The sequence below is a fragment of the Podarcis pityusensis genome (genome assembly GCF_964106645.2).
Source record: "Podarcis pityusensis genome assembly, chromosome: 9".
NCBI classification, from domain to species: Eukaryota; Metazoa; Chordata; class Lepidosauria; order Squamata; family Lacertidae; genus Podarcis; species Podarcis pityusensis.
This window is the reverse complement of record NC_138034.1, coordinates 32,500,686-32,520,752: the sequence shown is the minus strand read 5'-3', so window position 1 is coordinate 32,520,752 and position 20,067 is coordinate 32,500,686. Positions and strand designations below refer to the sequence as shown.

The 20,067-nt window shown below is 42.4% G+C and overlaps 1 protein-coding gene across 3 annotated transcripts in view; it reads left to right on the top strand.

Moving 5' to 3' along the window:
- Positions 1-20,067, top strand: part of PALLD (palladin, cytoskeletal associated protein) — a 224,701-nt gene that overhangs the window by 80,029 nt on the left and 124,605 nt on the right. For all 3 annotated transcript variants that reach the window (XM_081021668.1, XM_081021669.1, XM_081021670.1), the window contains 6 exons: positions 13,538-13,716; positions 14,124-14,184; positions 15,012-15,117; positions 15,574-15,648; positions 16,433-16,574; positions 17,200-17,223. In XM_081021668.1, the coding sequence (XP_080877794.1) occupies positions 13,538-13,716; positions 14,124-14,184; positions 15,012-15,117; positions 15,574-15,648; positions 16,433-16,574; positions 17,200-17,223 (587 nt within the window). The remainder of the gene's footprint in view (positions 1-13,537; positions 13,717-14,123; positions 14,185-15,011; positions 15,118-15,573; positions 15,649-16,432; positions 16,575-17,199; positions 17,224-20,067) is intronic.

Here is a 20,067-nt window from a genome sequence, read left to right as displayed (position 1 = left end):
TTTTTCAGTTCAGAAAGATGAGTGTAAAGCGTGGATGTGCTAGAGGCGTATGAAGTGAGTTGTGTTGAGACAATGGAAATAGAGAGGCTTTTCTTCCTTTCTCGTACTTGAATCTGGGCCCATTCAAGGAAGCGGAGTATTCGGGGCAGGCAAAATAAAGGATTTCTCCACACAGTGTATACTCTGTGGGATTTGCTCACACAAGATGGCCACTTTATAAGAAGATTGCACAAGTTCTAATTACAGTGGAACCTCTACTTACCACCATAACCCGTTCCGGTGGCCCGTCCTTTAGACAAAATGGGTCACTGATAGAAGCACCATTGTACGCATGTGGAGATGGCGGCAGCTACTTCTGTGCGTGCGCAAATTGCAGCAAACCCGGTATTTACTTCTGGGTTTGCTGCGGTCGCGACTTGGATCGGGTCCAAGTACAGGCGGTCGTAAGTAGAGGTTCTACTGTAGATGTGAGTTCAGTTTCTTAACCTAGAACAAGATTGACTTGGGTTTCCATACTCGTGGTACTAGAAACACTGCACCTAATAAGCTGAACGACTGCTGAATTATATAGCCAGGTGTGTGTCTAAGGCAGATTGAAATATACTCGGAGTCCTGCAGTGATTTCATGCTCTTTATTGCAGCTTGTAAAACAGTGGTTGAATTTTCCCCCAAACCTCAGGCCTTTATATACATTGTTTACACAATGAGTCCCGTCTGATTGGCTGATTCTGCTTCCCTCCTGGAGCCTGATTGGTCTTCTCCTGCAAGCCAATCAGTTGTTGCATTCTAGGATCCTACCAGTCTAATAGGCTGATTAACTTCCTCCTGGAGCCTGACTGGTCTTTTCCTACAAACCAATCAGTTGTTGCATTCTAGGATCCTACCTGCCTATTCTAGGATCCAAACTTCGTACATAACACAGATTGAGAATGTTAATGCAGATGGGGGAAATCAAGTAGCAGATCCGCTTCTGATGAAGAAGAAGAGGAGGAGGAGTTTGGATTTAATATCCCTCAAAGCGGCTAACATTCTCCTTTCCCTTCCTCCCCCACAACAAACACTCTGTGAGGTGAGTGAGGCTGAGAGACTTCAGAGAAGTGTGACTAGCCCAAGGCCACCCAGCAGCTGCATGTGGAGGAGCGGAGACGCGAACCCGGTTCCCCAGATTACGAGTCTACCGCTCTTAACCACTACACCACACTGGCTCTTACACTCCCATCTTCCCTTTTTCCAAAAGCAAACAGCAAGTGAATTCCCCGCCCCCCTTTGGCAGGGAGGGAGAGGGCAACAGGAGCAGATAGGAGGTAGATGCCTGACATCTCCACAAGTGAAATTATTGAAACCACTTGAAGAATGTAGATAAGACCACCACACTTTGTCTTCAGCAGAAGGCATTCCACCCACAAGGAGCATGTTGTACAAAAACTTTTACTCAAAAAGTAACAAGGTGCCTGGAGATTATATACATAAATACTGCTCTACTCAGCAGTGAAATTTACATGCAACAGTTTCTTGTAGCGGTGAGTACGTAAATATGAATAGTTTCTCACGTTTAACACGGGATCGTCATAGGGCCCAAATACTTGCGCACCTCCTGTGGCTTGTGTAGCTACCTCTTCAGTTCTTAATTAAATCATAGGGCTGGGAGGAGACTTCTTATCTTCCCAGCCCTGATTGACTAGGATGTTTGGAACAGGGAAGTCTCCATCTCATGCATCCAAACTTGTAAACAGCAGTAAAAACATCACATGGCAATGTCATCAGGGCTCCTTGCCTATACAGTATATAACAACGATGTGAATTAATTGTAATAAATTTCAAAACCTATACTTCTGAGCACCTTTGAAATTACAATCTGTAGTGGAGAGTTAATAAACAGGGTGTCTGCTGATGACTGAAAATAATTTTTTTTCCTAGTCAGTCTGTGACGTCCAAGTCCCTAAGCAGAGAATTGGATTTCTTCAGCATCATGCAACTAGGCACTTTCTGAGCCAGCAAAGAAGATCAGACTTCTTTTATTACTCAAAGAATCTTCCTCCTGTTCTACAAACTGGCTGTTAAAACTGTGTTATTTACAGTGCAATCCTATATGCTTCTACTCAGAGGTTAGACTTATTTACTTAAATGGGACTTAATCCCAAGGATCGCAGTCTTAAAGAGCACGTTATCTAAACCTCCTGGTGGTGATCAGCGTCCACACAAGCAATTTCCCTGTTTCATTTTCAGGATTTTCTCTCTAGAAATGTGCCTATGAGGCAGTGCAGTCAGGGTGAGGAGTTACAATGTGAATACTCCTTCCTTTTGGGAGGTTTTGCCAGAACAAAAAATCTGTTTTGTTTTTCCATTCAGTTTAGTTTTTTCATTAGTTTAAATTGCGTTTCTTGTGTTTGGTCAGAATCCCCTTGTCCTAGTCCCTGTTGATTTCAGTGGGAGACCCACCCTGCGGTTGGCACCTGTAACTCTTGGTAATTTTCATCCAAAATGCATGGGCTTTTGAGGCACTCTAATCCCCTGAGGCATGAGAAGTTCCAAATTTCCAAGGGATAAGACAAAGGATTCCCATTTTACAGGCAACCAGACAAGACCTATAAATTAAAAATATTGTATTTCTTTCCAAGTTCTCATCGTCTGCGTTGCTACTTGAATACTGTATGTGTGGGCAAGCCCATTCCCACTCTTAACTTATTTGACCTAAGGCTTAATACTGACTCAATGTTTGCTTGACCCATGCTCTCATTTACTCTGCTCAGCATAAAACCAAGAACTTCTACAGAGATGCTGCCCTCTTCTTAGCTTTTTAGCTCATGACAAAATATTTTTGACCCTCCTGAAAAAAAGGAGCTAGTTCTTATAACTATTGCAAGTGGAACCTTGGTTCTTGAACTTAATCCTTTCCAGAAGTCTGTTCCGACTCCCAAAACCGTTTGAAAACCAAGGCACGGCTTCCGATTGGCTGCAGGAGCTTCCTGCACTCAAGCGGAATCCACAGAAGCAGCTTTGGACGTTTGGCTTCCGAAAAACGTTCGAAAACCAGAAGACTTCCGGGTTTTCGGCATTCGGGAGCCGATTCGTTCGCAACTAAGTCGTTCGAGAACCAAGGTTCCACTGTATCTTCTTGTTTAAAATATTGTATTCTTAGCCATTTTGAAACTGCTGGTCTATGCCCCTAATAAACTGTAATTTGTATTTACGTAGGAAGCTGCCTTGTATGGAGTGAGATCATTACTCGCTTCGTTTTATGTGGCCTACACTGACTTGTAGCATCTCTCCAGGCCTTCAGAGAGGATTCTTTTCCAGCTCTACCCAGAGATGTCAGAAATTAAACATGCACAGTATGGGCCCCATCACAGCTTCAGGCCCTCCTCTTAACCACCACGGCTCTGAAAAATACTGCTGTGTTCGTGTGTGTTGGAAGTAGCTAGTGCGTCTACATGTGTAGCCCTTGCTTTTCAGATCTTGGTACATGTCTGAAAGATTTCCAAGTGCAGATGCCAAAAGAATGTATATGTCATTATCTCTGGGGTTTTGTAGAAGCATCAAGTAGGAAAGGGGATATGTTTTATTGGAGTTTCTGCTGCTGACCGTGCATAAGACTTTTTTCCCCCTTTTAGTTTCACAGAGTTGAAAATAAATATGAGCCATAGACATATGATTTAATCTTCTTTTTAAAAAAGAAATTCAACGAGGTTGGATTATGCTTAAAAATGCATCTAGGTGCAAAGTTCATCTTCGTTTACATTGACACTTACTGCTTATGTGTGGTAAAAACCTTGGCGCCCCCCCTCCCCAAATCCCCAGTGGAAAATAATTTCTGCAGTATAAATGTTAGATTGTAGTAGATAAGCCACAGTCAAAGGAGAATTGGAAGGGACAAAGTCCACCCATTTGGGGGGGGTGTATCATCCAACTAGACAAAAATTAAGGAAGCACTGGAGGATTTTGCTGAAGGAGAAATAGACATAACTGCTGTTTTAATCGAACTTTAAACACTGCAAATGACTGAAATACCCAACAAGTTAGTGACAAATTACACTTTGCATTCAATTTTTTTGTGGTTTGAAGAGATTTCAGTGGTCAGATATGTGGTGTTTCCTTTGCCCCAAAGTTTAACCTTTCTCATTCCACTTTTCCAGAAGCAACATGTTGTTTGACTCTGAATAACCCTGATAAAATAATTGAAGTAGAAATGGAATACATCTTACAGGTCACATACCTAGTCATTGCATATGAAAAGCGAAAGGAGGAACAAATCTCAGTAGAGATTTCATACCCTTTGTTTTCAAAAAAAATGTTAAGGAGTGTGTGAGAGAGGCTGGAGAACTGTGTGGGATACTTGTGAAGCCAACATAAGAGGTATAATTATGCAAATACCTTCCCAATTAAAGGAGAAGCATAAAGGGAATTGCTTGAACAGAGTGCTAGAAAAACTGAAACTGTACAGGAAAGCAGCAGGAACTTTTTTTAAAAAAAACACCTTAATGATAGTAAGCATTAAGGATAAAATTGCCTTTTAATTTACCACTTACCTCTGTTCACATCTTGTTACGGTCAGAAGTATAATTCTCTCCTTCGTCTATGTCTTTTGGTTTCAGTACAACTGTCGCTTTAAATTATCTTTTAAATGGGTGTGGAAAGAAAGCCTTCATTATTCCTCAGTGACCTTTACCAAACACAGGTTGCAGCAGGATTATGCATTAGAGGAAACCGTGAACTGTTTTTCTTAAGGCCCTAGTTTTTTAGCCAGCCAGTGGCTGCTCAGCTTTATTGCTGTTTCCTTTACTTTTTGAATCCCAGATGTGTCATCATGGTTGCATTTTTCATATATTCCTTCCTATGGCTGGATTGCTGTTGGAGGTTAGTGCAAGCCCAGAAGTGGGGAAGAAAAAGACAAATTTGTATAATTGGGCTGCAATCAGCTCCAGTTGCTAAATGGGTACCGTTACTTTCATTCTGACAATCCAAACTAAAACTAAGATGCCGAGGCTGCAATCCTATGTTGATTTCAGTATGTCTAGACTTCTGGATTTCAGGGGGTTGAGAGACACATTATGCTGCCTAGGATTAGGCCATTGAAATAATTTTAGTATATGGAATCTTAACTGGGCTGGGGGAAGGTCCATTCTACCTATATATCCCTGGTCTCTGTGGTGGTTCAACTTAACCAATTAAGATAAACAAATGATTGCATAATGGCTGCTTGAAATGCAGTGGGGTGGCAGGGACTGCTCCATGTGGTTACAGTTGTTTCCCACATAACTTTGGCAAGTTTCATGACCCCACCAAAAAACATCTTGGCACAATGAAAGTGGCTGCACGTTCGAATATATTCACTCAAATGGCTTTCTGTATGTATTTTAGCTCTACCAAGGGGTGTTTTCAAGTGTCAACGTTTGATCTTCTGCAGGCAGTGAAGGTCCTGGGAGGGAGGGAGTGGGGTAGGAGAGAGAATGATAGGAAGAGAGAGATGTAGACTTTCATTAGCTTGTACACTGTGATTTAGGTGTATTACTAGAACATGCTTTCAGCCAGAGGTGGCTAACTACTTCTTCTTTTTCCCAAGGGACACATCCATGCATGGCCAACCTTCTGAGAGTCAGGAGTGGGTATTGCCATCCTGCCTCAAGCACATGGAGGACACACAGCCTCCTCCTTAGCTGATGTGTGCACATCAGCTGAGGGTGTGGGAGTGCCACACCCTCCTCCACTCACCAGATTATTCAGTCATCTGGTTAACAGCGAGAAGGTGATGAGTAGGGAGGGGACAATGGGGATGAAAATTGCATCATCCTGCTTGAGTCCTGCATACTGAACAAGCAACAATTGCTTTCTTGTGTAGTTTGGGGAAGAAGGAGTGAAATGCAAGGAGAGGCCATGTTTCCAACAACCAAACCTCACCCACCCACCCACCCACCCCGAACACATGCATTTTTCTTGGTTGTGTGAAACTGCTGTCACTTGATCATTCACATATCATTTGATGAATGTGTTTGGTCTCAATCACATGTCTGCACTTGATGGATGAAGAAATTGGCTTTGCCATTTGGCAGATTAATACAGAAAATTGGGCTACCCTAGACTACTAAGGGAGAGAACTCACCCTGGGGTGACCTGGCTGTGTGTTGGATGGTGGCGGTGGGGAGGGGTTTCATGTAATGCTTCCACCAAATGCTTCTAGGTACACAAGGAAATTTCCTGTCTATTATTTGGCGCAGAAGATCAGACTCAATGGCCTGGGTTGCATGTCATACTAAGCCAAACAATGGCTTAGCTCAAATTTATGGGCTCCTGGAGAAGAGAATGCAGTTGCTTTCTTCTTCCCCGGTCATTCTGCTCTGTGCAGAGCTAAGTCCTGCTTTGACTTTGTGTGTCATTCAAACCTGAGCTAGTGGTTTTACCTCTCTCCAGAATAATTGCATGCCGTAACCAAGGTTTGTTCTGCGGTTTTCAGCTCATGGTTTGTACAGCAGAATTAAACCATGAACCCAAGTTTGAATAACATTCGAAAGCAGGCTTAGCTCAGTGCAGCAGGAGAAGGACCAGGGAGGAACCAAGCTCTCACAATCTGAGTTTGTACATTCATTCCATGGTTTGACTTAGTGCAACCTGCATATTCTCTGCCTCTTGTTCCTTACATTCTGTCTTCATCAACTTCTGGCTTAACGGATGACAGATGAGGTGTGTCCAGAAACACACTGATTTAGTGTGGGATGATTGTATTTGACAAGGCAAGAAATGAAAGGGCTTCAGCTTGCAGTGGTATCCTGACACATTGCAGATGATCCTGCAGTGCTGGCACAGAGCATAAGCTTTCTCTTGCAGGAAAAAGGCTACTGTACACCATTCTGGTTCTGGAGGGATCTTGCAATGCCACAAATGAAAGTTGCAGCCCAGCCCAGAATTATGTGTGCATGTCAGTGCGATAGAAACACGTGTAATTGTGGACTGGATGGCAGCCAGCACCCTTTCTTCAGACTGAAAGGAGCAGCATTGAAGGGTGTGAACCCCTCACCTTCATTAATCATCTCGAAGAGCCAGATCTGCAGCTAGCAGCATAATGATTGCCTTTTGTCATAACCAATTGTTCATTGTTTTTCTCTTCCCAACAAGATCTAATGCAGAATAAAGAACTAACCTCTGCACTGGGGATTGCTGTAGGAGGAGGTAAATGCACTAAACAGAATTGGTGCAGTGAAAACAACTACTGTCATGTTGTTAAAACAACAAAAATAAGGCTGTGATAAGTAAGTGTGTGTGTGTGTGTGTGTGTGTGTATCCTCTGTGTGAACTTTAATGCTGCAGTGGTTGGGGAAGAAGAACTATAAGAGTCTTTGCATTACAACTTCTGAATTTGAAACTCCTCGGGTTATCTTTCTAATATATCAAAGGCTAACAGTGATTGCTTAGCTGCTGCAATGTGATGAGGCTCTCCTTGGAAACTGTGTCACTGCAAGTGATTAGCATGTGTCTAATAAGTTTCTCCTTTGTCTTTGCTCATTCTGGACAAGAGATTGCCCAGACCAGAGTGGTTTACTTAAAATTCCAACCATTGTAGCCCTCAAGTAGTCACTTCAATAACAGGGTCTCTCACCTGATCCACAGCCCATTTAAGTCATATGTATTTATCTAAATGAACCCATATAACATAACCTATAATGTAGTGCAGCATCTCTCTGTTTTCTGTATAATCAAAATAAAAGCTCGGCAGGGAAGATCTCATAAAAATCCAAGCTCTTGACAGTTTACAAATTGTGGTTTGAGTCTTCGCTGCAGCGCAGGGAAGCGGACAGATCACAAAAAATACTGGCAGCTGAACTCACAGGATACATTTGTTTCCAGAACCTATTTGTAAAACTAGGCCAAATGAGGCTACTGAGTAAACAAAGGAAGTTTATTAGTTCCATGCAGAAGTGATATGTTCTCTCTGGGCACAATAGGAGCTGGTTGGATTTTAATTACAAGAAAGGAATGGTACAGTGTTTTAGTTCCATCATCAACATTTCCTAGCCTTAAGGGATGTAGGGTTTATTATTTCCCCTGCAAGGGGGAATTGTGTACATAGTTTTTCATTAGCATAAGTGGGAGTCACTTTGCATGCATAAGCCTATTGTGCATTGATTAGAGAAGGCAGCGTCCCTATTGTGGAACCCATCTTGAATAAAAATAAACATTATTTCACAGTGTTATTTTTTGCTGAGGCACATGTTATGTTTGGTTAACCTCATACGAAGAAAGGCAAACATGTCATATGGCATTCTATTTGTAGAAGTTCCTGTTTGGGAGCTTGCACATGGCCAACCTGATCCGAATTGGTCTGATGGTGGGATGATTTCATGCCATCGGTATTCACGAAAAACATATGACAATGTGTTGGTGGGCAATTTTCTTTGATGTTTGTGGACCAGAGCTGGGCGAAGGACAGCTTTGCCATATAAAAAAGCACCCTTTGGCTGATGTAACTTGAAATGCGTAACTAATAAGGTACTTTTAATAAACAACAATGGATACCACGGGACTGCAATGCATTTGCCATTTTCAGTCATTCTAATCATGTGGAATGAGCACCCAAAGGTGGGGGCAGTAGACTGTAACCCCCAACCGACACGTCTTCCTTTCAGTATCCAAGACTGAGGCTGTATGCATACACTTGTGTGTACACATACAGGTTTGGGGTGGAGCCTGGTGCTACAGCACCAACACACCAGTGCATGTCTGTTCAACATGGTAGAACATCTGAAAGGAGCATCATGTGGCAAATAAAACTGGTGCATGTATTGCACCACCCATTACAAGACACCAGTCTTCTAAGAGCTGGATTTGAGCACGGGCTGGTATTGGGGCATGATTGGAGCTTTTTTGTGATTGCTTGGGGTTTTATTCCCCCTCCCCTGGTAAATATTCTAATTTTTACTATTTCACCCTGAACAGATGCTTTGTGGTGGCAGAGTAAATTCTTAGTACACTCTGAAAAGCAGGTCCAGCCATTGCAAAATTACTTAACCATGGAGACCCTCTCTACACACAGGCCCTCATCCCATATACAAATGAGTGTTGGTAATAACTCGGGTTGGATGAAACAGTATTGGTTAGGTCCATGCCCCTTACAAATGAGTTGATTGGCATGCCTGTTCAACCCCAATTCCATGCAGATTTTTAAGGGGAAATTCTTTAAATTCTGCATACTTTTGTAAAGAGATTTCATTTGTTTTCAAGAACCTATGAAATGGTCCAAGGGGTCATTCAGTCTATTAAACAAAGCTGTTGCTAAAAGCACAACACTTTTGAATATTAAGTTGTGCTACCCTTCTTGGATAATTATATGAAGGAAAAGATGGCTGCCCTTATATACTGGGGGAAAGCAGCCATCTCTTCACCTGTACTGTGCCCCTGGTTGCCTTACAGTGTCCCTAAAAGCAGCCAGCAGTAGTTCTGTAAAAGAAACTGGAAGTCGTTGGACCATCTTGTACAAATATAGGTTGCGACTAACCATGTACAAGAAAGGTTTGTAAACATTTCAAACTTACCCAAATGCAGTGGCGTAGTGTGGGGGGTGCAGGGGGGGCCGGCCGCACCGGGCGCAACATCTGGGGGGGCGCGCTCGCACTCGCAGCTCTCTGCCCCTACCTGGCTCACTCACTCTCTCTCACTGCAGTGCTGGCTGTGCAAATCCGATCCGAGCCGCTGGGTCGCCGCCCACTGTGGAGGGGGTGGGTGCCAGGCGTGCGGTGCGGAGAGAGAGCGAGGGACTATCTGGGGGAGGGACAGTGCAGCAGCCGCCCAGCGCAGTGCTGAGCGCGGGAGAGAACCACACCAGACCAGACCAGGCAGCAGCAAGAAGAAGCTGGCAGCGGCGGCAGGTTAGGGGTTAGGGGGCGCAAATTACTTGCCTTGCCCCGGGTTAGGGGGCACAAATTACTTGCCTTGCCCCGGGTTAGGGGGTGCAAATTACTTGCCTTGCCCCGGGTTAGGGGGTGCAAATTACTTGCCTTGCCCCGGGTGCTGACACCCCACGCTATGCCGCTGCCCAAATGTCTACATTCTGGATTCACCCTTGATCCAGCAGGTAAGGAATGGAGAGGTTCACTTCTAAATGCATAGTGAAATGAAGTCCTATCCTTCATAACAAGAAAAGAACTTAAAAGGGCAGCTTGATCAGACCTAAAGCCTGTCTGGTCCATCATTCTGTTCTCATGGCGACCAGCATGATGCCTGTGGGATGCCTTGTAAGCAGGTGGTTTTCTGCTCAGGAATTCTCATTAATTCCTCTGATACTGTAGGTGTTATATAGTGATTGTGACTAGTAGCCATTTGAGGGCAGATCCCACCATACATTTAAAGTTCATACAATGCACACTTGAAGCACACAACTTTCCCCAAAGACTCCTGGAAATTGTAGTTCTTTTTGTTTTTGCAATTCATCTTTATTAACATGAAACCACAATTTTGGTTTCTTGTTGATGAACATGTAATTCTAAATCATAATAAAGAAAAACAAAGATATATTCTTAATCATCTGATTCATTGATATTCTAATTACCTCTGACTTTCCTTTCTTTCTTACTTGGATCTTTTAAAGTTCTTGGTTGAATGCATATCATGATAAATCTAGGTTGCTGGTAACCAACTTTTTCACTACTATTTAATGTTTCTCATTACAAGAGTTAATCTAAACCAGTCAAAATTTTTAGTTCTCCACAGTTGTTTAACTGTTTAAATAGATTCCAAACTTTACTAAATTTTTGTTTCGCTCGATCCCTTATCTGCCCTGTCAGTTTATCCATCTCAGCATATTCCATCAATTTAATCAGCCAATCTTTTTTTTGATGGTATGGTCTCACTTTTCCAATTCTGTGCAGTCAAAACTTTCGGGAATTGTAGTTTCACCCTCACAGAGTTAAAGTTCCCAGCACCATTAACAAGTGGCAGTTCCCAGGGTTCTTTTGAGAAAGTCTTGTGCTCTAAACGTGTGCGGTAGATCTGCTGCGTACTCCCCTTTTAAAGTTATCCAAGCTGGTGGCAATTGCTACATCTGGTAGCGAAATCCAACTTATCTATGCATTTTGTGAAAAGTGCTTCCTTTTGCCTGTCATGTGTGTCCTACCATGGTCCTGGTTCAGGTACAGAGAGAGAGGAAACTTTTTCTCAATCCATTTTCTTCACAACATGGGTAATTTTATACACCTCTGTCATATCCCCCTTCATTTGCTTTTCCCTTGCCCAAAACTAAAACAAAAACTAAAAGTTGCAACCTTTCCTCATAGGGCCAGTCTCTTGATCATTTCTGTCAATCATTTCTGGCTCTAAAAGCATCCTTTTTTAGGTATGGTAACCAAATCTGTGTATGATATTCCAAGCATGGTTGTAAAAAGGCAAAGAATTCGGGAGAGGTAAATCTTGCATTTTGTTTCAAAAGAAAGCATAGCGGTTAGTACATAGTTGCCTCTGGGTGAAATTCGATCTGCCAGACTACTTCTTGTTTGGAAAAGGAAGGGTCTGTCCACCGAAAATGAGTTATAAGTCTTGTGTGAGAAGTGGTATCTGCAGAGTGATGTGATCTATCCTGCGAGCGTTAACCTCTAAAACATTCAGGGCATGGAGGGTATAATATACAACACGGTTGTGTCAATTATGTATCTGCAAGAGAAATACAAGTGTACTGTATTGTGGAATAGTATAAACACTCAGAAGACTGCTTGCCTACCATGGCTTGCAGCTGATTTAGGACTTTGTGACCTCTTTTCTACTTGATTCAAGTTACTCTTTAAAAGTGTGGGGGGGGGGGAATTAATACTACTAGTTGAAGTTCTGGACAATGTTAATGGTCAACATGACTGCATACCTTACTGGCTGAGGGCATGAAAGCTGCTACATTGGAAGGATGTTGTTCCTTTTAAATCTCAACAAAACAGAATGTCCCTGTGTTTCTTAGAATTGCTTCACCCAGTATTTCTCCTCCCCTACACATGCATTAGTATTCATGGCACAGAAAAATGGTAATGTGTGAAAGCGATCAGTATTCACTTGAAATGAAGAGATTATGGTCATTTTTAACACCCAGACTTGGTGTGCATAGTTGAGCATCCATAAAAATAACTGGATCCAAGTACATTCTTTTTCTATGGATCTGAGAGCATTGGGTTGGGGTGGTATATAACTGTGAAGCACTCTGAAACTGTAGATTCCTGTGGCATGATAAATCTTTTGGAATGGTTATGGCTGTGACTTTTTAAAAAAGGTATAGTTAATGTGCCCCTAGTTTTCTAGCCTTCAGGGAGGAGTGGGGTTGTTTGAGGAAAAAATGGTTTATTGCTTGTATTCCAGTGCTTGACTAATCCCTAGGTAGGACTTGTTAATCTGCTTCTCATAAATTAATACTGTGCATTCGCTTGCAACTACAACCAGCCCCTGAACGGTGTATTGTGGGGTATGGGACAAGATAAAGATTGTGCGTGAAGCAATATCAGTTGAACAAAACCTGATTGGCACAGCTAGTCCACTGTTGCTTGTGAGGGCAGGCATTGTTTGATCAAAAGAACAGCCATGTATCAGTTAACTTAATCCATGATTGATTGGCAAGGACACCTTCACATGTCTGATTATTGTGCGGTCAAAATGATCAACCCACTGGTATGCAATGCAAGCATATTTTTGTATCAGGCTCCATGGGCCTCCTGTAGCATTTCCAAAACAGAGTATATGGTGGGGTGTTTTGTTTTTTACTCTGGGGGCTTAGATGCCAGAATCATAGAATTGTAGAGTTGGAAGGATCCCCTGGGGCGCTGGTGGAGGAAGCGGGATGTGGGGGGGTGCCTCTGTCTAGGGGCATCTAGTCCAACCCCCTTCAATTCAGGATTCGCAACTAAAGAATCCCTGACAGATGGCCACCCAACCTCTGCTTAAAAACCTGCAATGAAGGAGAGTGATGCTCTGTACCATCTGGATCTGCCTGTTGTCAAGAGAAGCCTCTTATCAGAATGGCTCCTAGCAATAGATTCCCTTTTTAAAGGAAGTTTCTCCCCTGTTCATTAAATGTTTGCGGAGGGATGGAGACAGACAGTATAGGCTCCATCACCATCTGATCTCTGCAGAGTAATTGCAGCCTGCTTTTTCAGGGTTTCCAGTTGCACGGGTAGAGCCCTTTGCATGTGTGTTTCTTTCAGACTTTGCAATGAATGCATGTAGATTACCGGCTTCCCCACCCTCCCACCCCCACAGAGTTATTGAACATGGTAATAGCAACATATGGAAAAGGACTATGTTTGCTGTAACAAGGCATACTTTAGGAAATGCCTTCCCAATGTGCCTTTAGCAAACTGTCGACTGACATTCTGGTTTCTTTTCATATTTCACTATAAAGAGTTTTCTGTGAGATGATTCTTAAAAACAGCAGTATTTCTGCCACTGATATTGTCTGTGAACTAATCTTTTCTCATTTTAATCATCTACGATTGTAGCAGTTTTATAATATATATATTGAAAAGCGCTCCTCCTTTCCTGACCTTGCTCTGTGTTTCCCCTTTCTATGGTGTATTAATCACAGGTGGTTCTGCGAGGGCAAAGAACTGCAAAATTCTCCCGATATTCAGATCTGTTGTGAAAGTGGAGGGCTCCATACACTAATTATAGCAGAAGCCTTTGAGGACGACACAGGGCGCTACTGTTGCCTGGCCTCAAATTCTGTTGGTTCTGATTCTACATCAGCAGAACTGTTTGTTGAAGGTAAGAGAGAGCATCAACTGAAGGTCACAAACAGGAAAAGAAGTGAAAACATTATGCTTTAGATGCCATTGGTTCCAAGAGTCTAGCCCAGGCATAGGCAAACTCATCCCTCCAGATGTTTTGAGACTACAACTCCCATCATCCCTGACCACTGGTCCTGTTAGCTAGGGATTATGGGAGTTGTAGTCACAAACCATCTGGAGGGCCAAGTTTGCCTATGCCTGATCTAGACCCACCTGGAATGAGGCTCATTACCATTCAGTAGTTTTAAGCATAATGCAACAGTGATGGGAGTTCGGTTTTGCTTTGTTTTGTTTTTTTAAAAAATGTTTGTTTTGTTTTGAAGTGTTCTAGACTCCATGATAGCATCCATCATCCTTGAACATACCCCTTTCCATCCCCTGTAGGTGCCAGCTCTTCTGATTCTGACAGTGAGGTTTTCAGATCAAAATCTGGAGCCATGCCACAGTAAGTTTACATAGCAAAACTTAATTATACACTTTGTTTCTAGGACGCTTGGGGAAGATTATTGCAAAGTTGTTCTGCTTCACCTCTTGCAGTCATTCCGTGGGGGGAAAAGACTAACCAGTGTTAATTAATGATCAGATCCTGTTAAAATATTGCACTGCACGTTAAACATGGGGCAGCACAGATACAGATTCTGGTTCAGAGTCTCCATTTAGAAAGCCTTTGCTGCCTGTACATTGTTTTGCAGAAGCAGTGAAACATGTTCATACTGCTGCATGTATTTTTTTACCATGTACTTTTCACAGATAGTTATCACCTTTTAAAGCTATGCCTGCCATTCTGTTACATCTGAAATTGAGACATAGCTATGAATCATTTGTAAACCTTTAGTGAACACATGCCCTTACTTTTCTTAGGCTTTGTAACTGAGTGTATATACACGAAGATGAAATGCATCAAATATTGAGGGCAGATTTCTGAGTGCATTGGAAATATCCCTGTTGAACTACCTGCATTCCCCCCCCCCCCCCATGGCAAAAGACCCCAAAGATGCTCTGAATAGAACGTTTTGCAATTTTGTAATAAAACATTAGGGTTAAAGATTCGTTTTATAACTCTTTTCTGCTGTACTGGAAAAGTGGATGTGCTTCTCTTGACTGGTTAAAATCCCTGATCATGGCAGACTTTGGGTGGCCTTCAGCAAGTCACAGCCTACCAGAAACTCAACTGTTCCTCAGAAATAGGTTGTGCTTCACCCAAAATAAACATGTGAAAGGGAATAATTTTATGGCAAGATTAACTGACTACTACTTGTTTGACTTATCTAGGGCCCAGAAGAAAAGTACTTCTGTTTCTTTAACGATAGGATCTTCTGCTCCAAAGGCTGGCATCACTACAGCAGTCATCCAGCCTATTTCTGTGCCTAATCTGCAGGTATGTAGATGTTTCAGTTCCAAGACATCAAAAGTTGACTCAAGTTCTTGGTAGCACGCTGTGACATGTTTGCACAGGACTTTGCAGATAAAATGACTACTGTCATCCTGCCTACCTAGGACTTCTCTTAGACACAATTTCTGTATGTGAAATGTCATTGACTGCCTTTTTATTAAAGTTGCCTGGGTGACAGAGTTAATTCAATGTTAAATGGCAGTAGTTGCAAAATTTGGTTCTCAATATACTTGCTTTCTTTATTATAAGTGGTCAGTATGGTGGGGGCAGGGGACTGGGACTGTTTACAGAATCAGACACACACACAAAAAATCCTGACGTAGTAGGTATAGGTATACTTTATTAGTAAATGTGTAAGTGAGATAAGGATATATCAGTGCAGGAATTCTATTACTAATGGTGCTGATGGTTTGCAAATTTCTGGGTTTAACTGTTTTCCAGGTCCAAAGTCCTACTTCATACCTCTGCAGATTAGATGGATCAAAACCTAGTAATGCTGCACCTATTTTTACAAAGGTCTGTTTTTTCCACTGAAATGCTAATTCTATGGTTTTGGGATGAAACAGCAAAAAAAAAAAAAAATAGTGCAAAGATAATTTCAATCCTATTAAACCTGCTGAATAAAGATGGGTTCCTTTATTGTAGGATAGTAATGGATTTCTAGTGAAGACACTTTTTCTGTAATGATTACTTTCTATTCTTTGCTATACAAAAGAGGCAGAGTTATATATATATATTCATTCACTTCTCTTTTAATCATTTCTCAAAGTATCACTGTAGGCATTAAAAAACCATCATATGGCTCACACCTTCAGTGTAACTGAGAATAAATTCACATTAAAATTCTCTTGTGCAAGTGCTGCTGAAATGAATACTGTGTGCTTGTACAGCTTCCACCTTCTCCCAGATGGATTGTGCCCAACATTTTATCAGTTTTGATTGCACATGTTCCATGACTGCATGAGGATGAGTTCATCCCTATCTTAGCATATCAAAAACTCTCTCTCTCTCTCTATATATATATATATACACACACAATCCAAAATAATTTTTAAAATGTATTGTGGAACAGAGAGAGTTCTTTCTGCTGCCAGCATGGCTGTAATTCAAATTTCCAAAATAAGAATTTACTCAAATTAATTGCTGCGCCACCATTAAATAAAGAAAGAATGGAAAATAGCATATGCATTGCTGTAATTATCTGCAGGTAGTTTGTCTGCTGACAGGGTCAAAGCTTTTTAAAATATATATATATATTTGGGGATGGAGGTTCAAATAATCCATTTATCAAATTTAACAGGAGCTACAAGATTCAACAGCAAGTGAAGGACAAGTTGTTGTGCTTGAGTGCAGAGTGAGGGGAGCACTTCCTTTGCATGTCATTTGGTCTCGGCAAGGAACCGAAATACAAGATTCTCCAGATTTCCGAATTCTTCAAAAAAGTAAGTGGCAGATTAATTGTTGGTTCAGATCCCTGCAGTATAAAAACAAACGGGAGAGTATATGCCTCAGGTTTGTTTTAGTTTGCACAATTACTTTTTAGGCTCGACATTTCATTATAGTATTCCCTTACCCTCTACCTGTATCTATCAGATTACTCGATGAGTAATAGTTAAATTTCTCGAAGCTACAAACATGAGTCTGACCAAGCTGCGGGAGGCAGTGGGAGACAGGAGTGCCTGGCGTGCTCTGGTCCATGGGGTCACGAAGAGTCGGACATGACTAAACGACTAAACAACAATAATAGTTAAATTTGTTATCAAATATTACCCTTCTGTAAAACAGGAGTGGGAGACCTGTGGCTCCTCCGGATGTTGTTTGGACTCCAGCTCCTTTCATCCCTCATCATTGGCCAGTCAGGCTGATGGGATTTCCTTTCCTTTCCCCCCCAACAATTTATGTACCACTTAACACTGTAGTCTAAGTTGGAACCCAAGGACATTAGAGGGCTACAGGTCCCCATCCTTGCCATAAAGCTTTGACCGTTGTATATGTAATGGTTTTCTAATGCATTTTGTTCTTTCCCCTCCTATTCCATGTTCTTTCTTTGGATGATGTGATGTGCAGAGCCACGATCTGCCACTGAACCTGGTAAGCATCTTGTGAAAGAACCATCTTTGTTTGCTTATTCTTTGTGTGTGTGGATTGAAGGTAAATAGTGTAATGTTTCTGCAAGGGACTGGTAACATGAAACCGCCTCCAAGACATTCTTTATCGCAAACTTCAGACCCTGCTACTCTGTACTTTACATCAGTTTTGTTATTAGTGAAACAGCAAATCCCATCCAGACCAATGTGGGGAGGCCCAGTGGAGTGAGCCTTTTCAAAGAACTTGCTCTCAGAAAATTGCATTACCTTGCAAGTTGCTTAATCGTCACAATTCAACCCCCGAAACTACTGGCATGTTTTCATTAGTATCAGACTACTAAATGTTAGATTTCCTCTTCTCAAATATGTGCTAAATAAAATGCAAGCCCATCCATCCTTGGTTTTTTTTTAAAGCCTAGTTCAGCATTCCTTTTAGTATATTAGGGCAGAATTCAGCCAGTCTAAAAATGCAAATGGAAGGAGCTTGTTTCCCCACTTTTATCTCCCTTTGTTTATAATGCTTTCTGCAGTTGTTGCATAGAAGGTGCTCTGTTAGCCTGAAAGTTCTGTACAGATGTTAAGCATTATTAATAGTTCAACTCCCCCACCAGCCATCTCTGGACAAATCCCCAAGCAATTTCACAAGGGAAGCTTCGGTCAGGTGCTCCAAGATCAGAGTTACGAGACTGGCAGCATTTAATCTGTTCCTTCCGTCCCCTCTAGATCAAAGAGTTGCAAAGAGGTGGATCCCCACCCAGTCATGTCACATTTCAGTTTTGTAGCAGTGTTTTCGGTTGTAAGGTGGGTTGTGAGGTAGGACACGAGAAGAACCTTGCTAGATCAGAACAAACGTCCATCTGGTGCAGCATCCTGTATCCCACTTCTGGGAAGCCCACAACAGGACACAAGAGCAAACAGCTCTCCCCTTCCCTATTATTCCCAGCAAAATGGAGGTAGCATATAGCCATTGTAACTAGGAGCCATCGTTTTCTTTATCCTCCATGATAAAGGTATGGAACTGATGGTAGGAGATTCTAAACCAGGGAAGGGGAGCTTGTGACCTTCCAGATGTTGATACATTGCAGCTCCCATTGTCCCTGATGCATTAGCCATGCAGGCTGGGACAGTGGGCCTTGGAGGGCCATAAGTTCCCCCTTTCTGGTCTGGGTTGATAATGGAGGATGATGAAGTAAAGTAGTTGAGCAAAGACGAAGTCAGAGGTCTTGAAACAAATGAACTTTAGGAATAGAGAATCCAATGAGCTCAATATGGTCTACAGCAATTGAAAGCAGCTTTCCAGGGTTTGAAACAGGGTTTTCCCCAGCCCTACCTGGGGTTGGGCTCAACATAAAAAAAAAACGAAGATCATGGCCACTGGTCCCATTACCTCCTGGCAAATAAAAGGGGAAGAAATGGAGGCAGTGAGAGATTTTACCTTCTTGGGCTCCATGATCACTGCAGATGGTGACAGCAGCCACGAATATAAAAGACGCCTGCTCCTTGGTAGAAAGGCGATGGCAAACCTAGACAGCATCTTAAAAAGCAGAGACATCACCTTGCCAACAAAGGTCCGTATAGTTAAAGCCATGGTTTTCCCAGTAGTGATGTATGGAAGTGAAAGCTGGACCATTAAGAAGGCTGATTGCCGAAGAATTGATGCTTTTGAATTATGGTGCTGGAGGAGACTCTTGAGAGTCCCATGGACTGCAAGAAGATCAAACGCATCCATTCTGAAGGAAATTAGCCCTGAGTGCTCACTGGAAGGACAGATCGTGAAGCTGAGGCTCCAATACTTTGGCCACCTCATGAGAAGAGAAGACTCCCTTGAAAAGACCCTGATGTTGGGAAAGACTGAGGGCACAAGGAGAAGGGGACGACAGAGGACGAGATGGTTGGACCAAACTGCGGGAGGCAGTGGAAGACAGGAGCGCCTGGTGTGCTCTGGTCCATGGGGTCACGAAGAGTCGGACACGACTAAACGACTAAACAACAACAACACCTGGGATTGAACCTGGGACTTCTCATATGCATTAGCCACTGAATCACTGATTGAATAAGCCAGTATACAGTGGCGGAGTTCTTTACTGGAAATGCCCAGCAGGCCAGAGCATATGAAATAAATGTTTGAAATAAGACTGTGAGTGGCTCACAGGAGCAGGCAGAAACATAGGGCACCTCATAGCAGGTTCCTCAGTCACTGCTGCCAACTGTAAGTGTAACTATGGGGACATGAGGGGATGAGAGTGCAAACTGGCTCAGATTCAGGAGCCTGTCCTTCAGGCAATGGCTTCAGAAGAATTGCAGCCAATTAAAATACAGATGCTTGCAGGAGTGTTACACTTCACATGAAACACTCCATTGTCTGTCTCGGTTCCTAAAGTATTTTCTTCCTACGTTAAAATTACTGGTGCAATAAATAGAACAGGAAATCAAAGAGGACAGCTTTTATCTGTGCATCTGCTAATCCCCAACAGTCAGAACAACAACAGCAAAAATCCCAGGATGGCCAGTTGCTGCATACTTATAGGTCAGGCACGGTGAGGTCAAGAGTGGGGGGGAGCTGTGCTTTGTGGATTCAGGCAGCTGAGCGCTTATGAAACAGGTTTCTCTTGTCATTGCAAAGTTGTATCTGGCTAATGTGTTTTACACTCTTTTCTCTGTCTAGACGGAAATCAGCCTGCATCACAAATCTCTTCAGACTGTTTTGAGAATTAATAGCCAGTCAAATTACTTAAGGCCAACATCACAGTTTGTCAAGTTACCTGCTCAGTGCTACGGTTATTTTGACATTTTGACTTTATGCTGATTGACTCCTTCAAAGAGCAGTCTGTTTTAGGAAGGAGGCAAG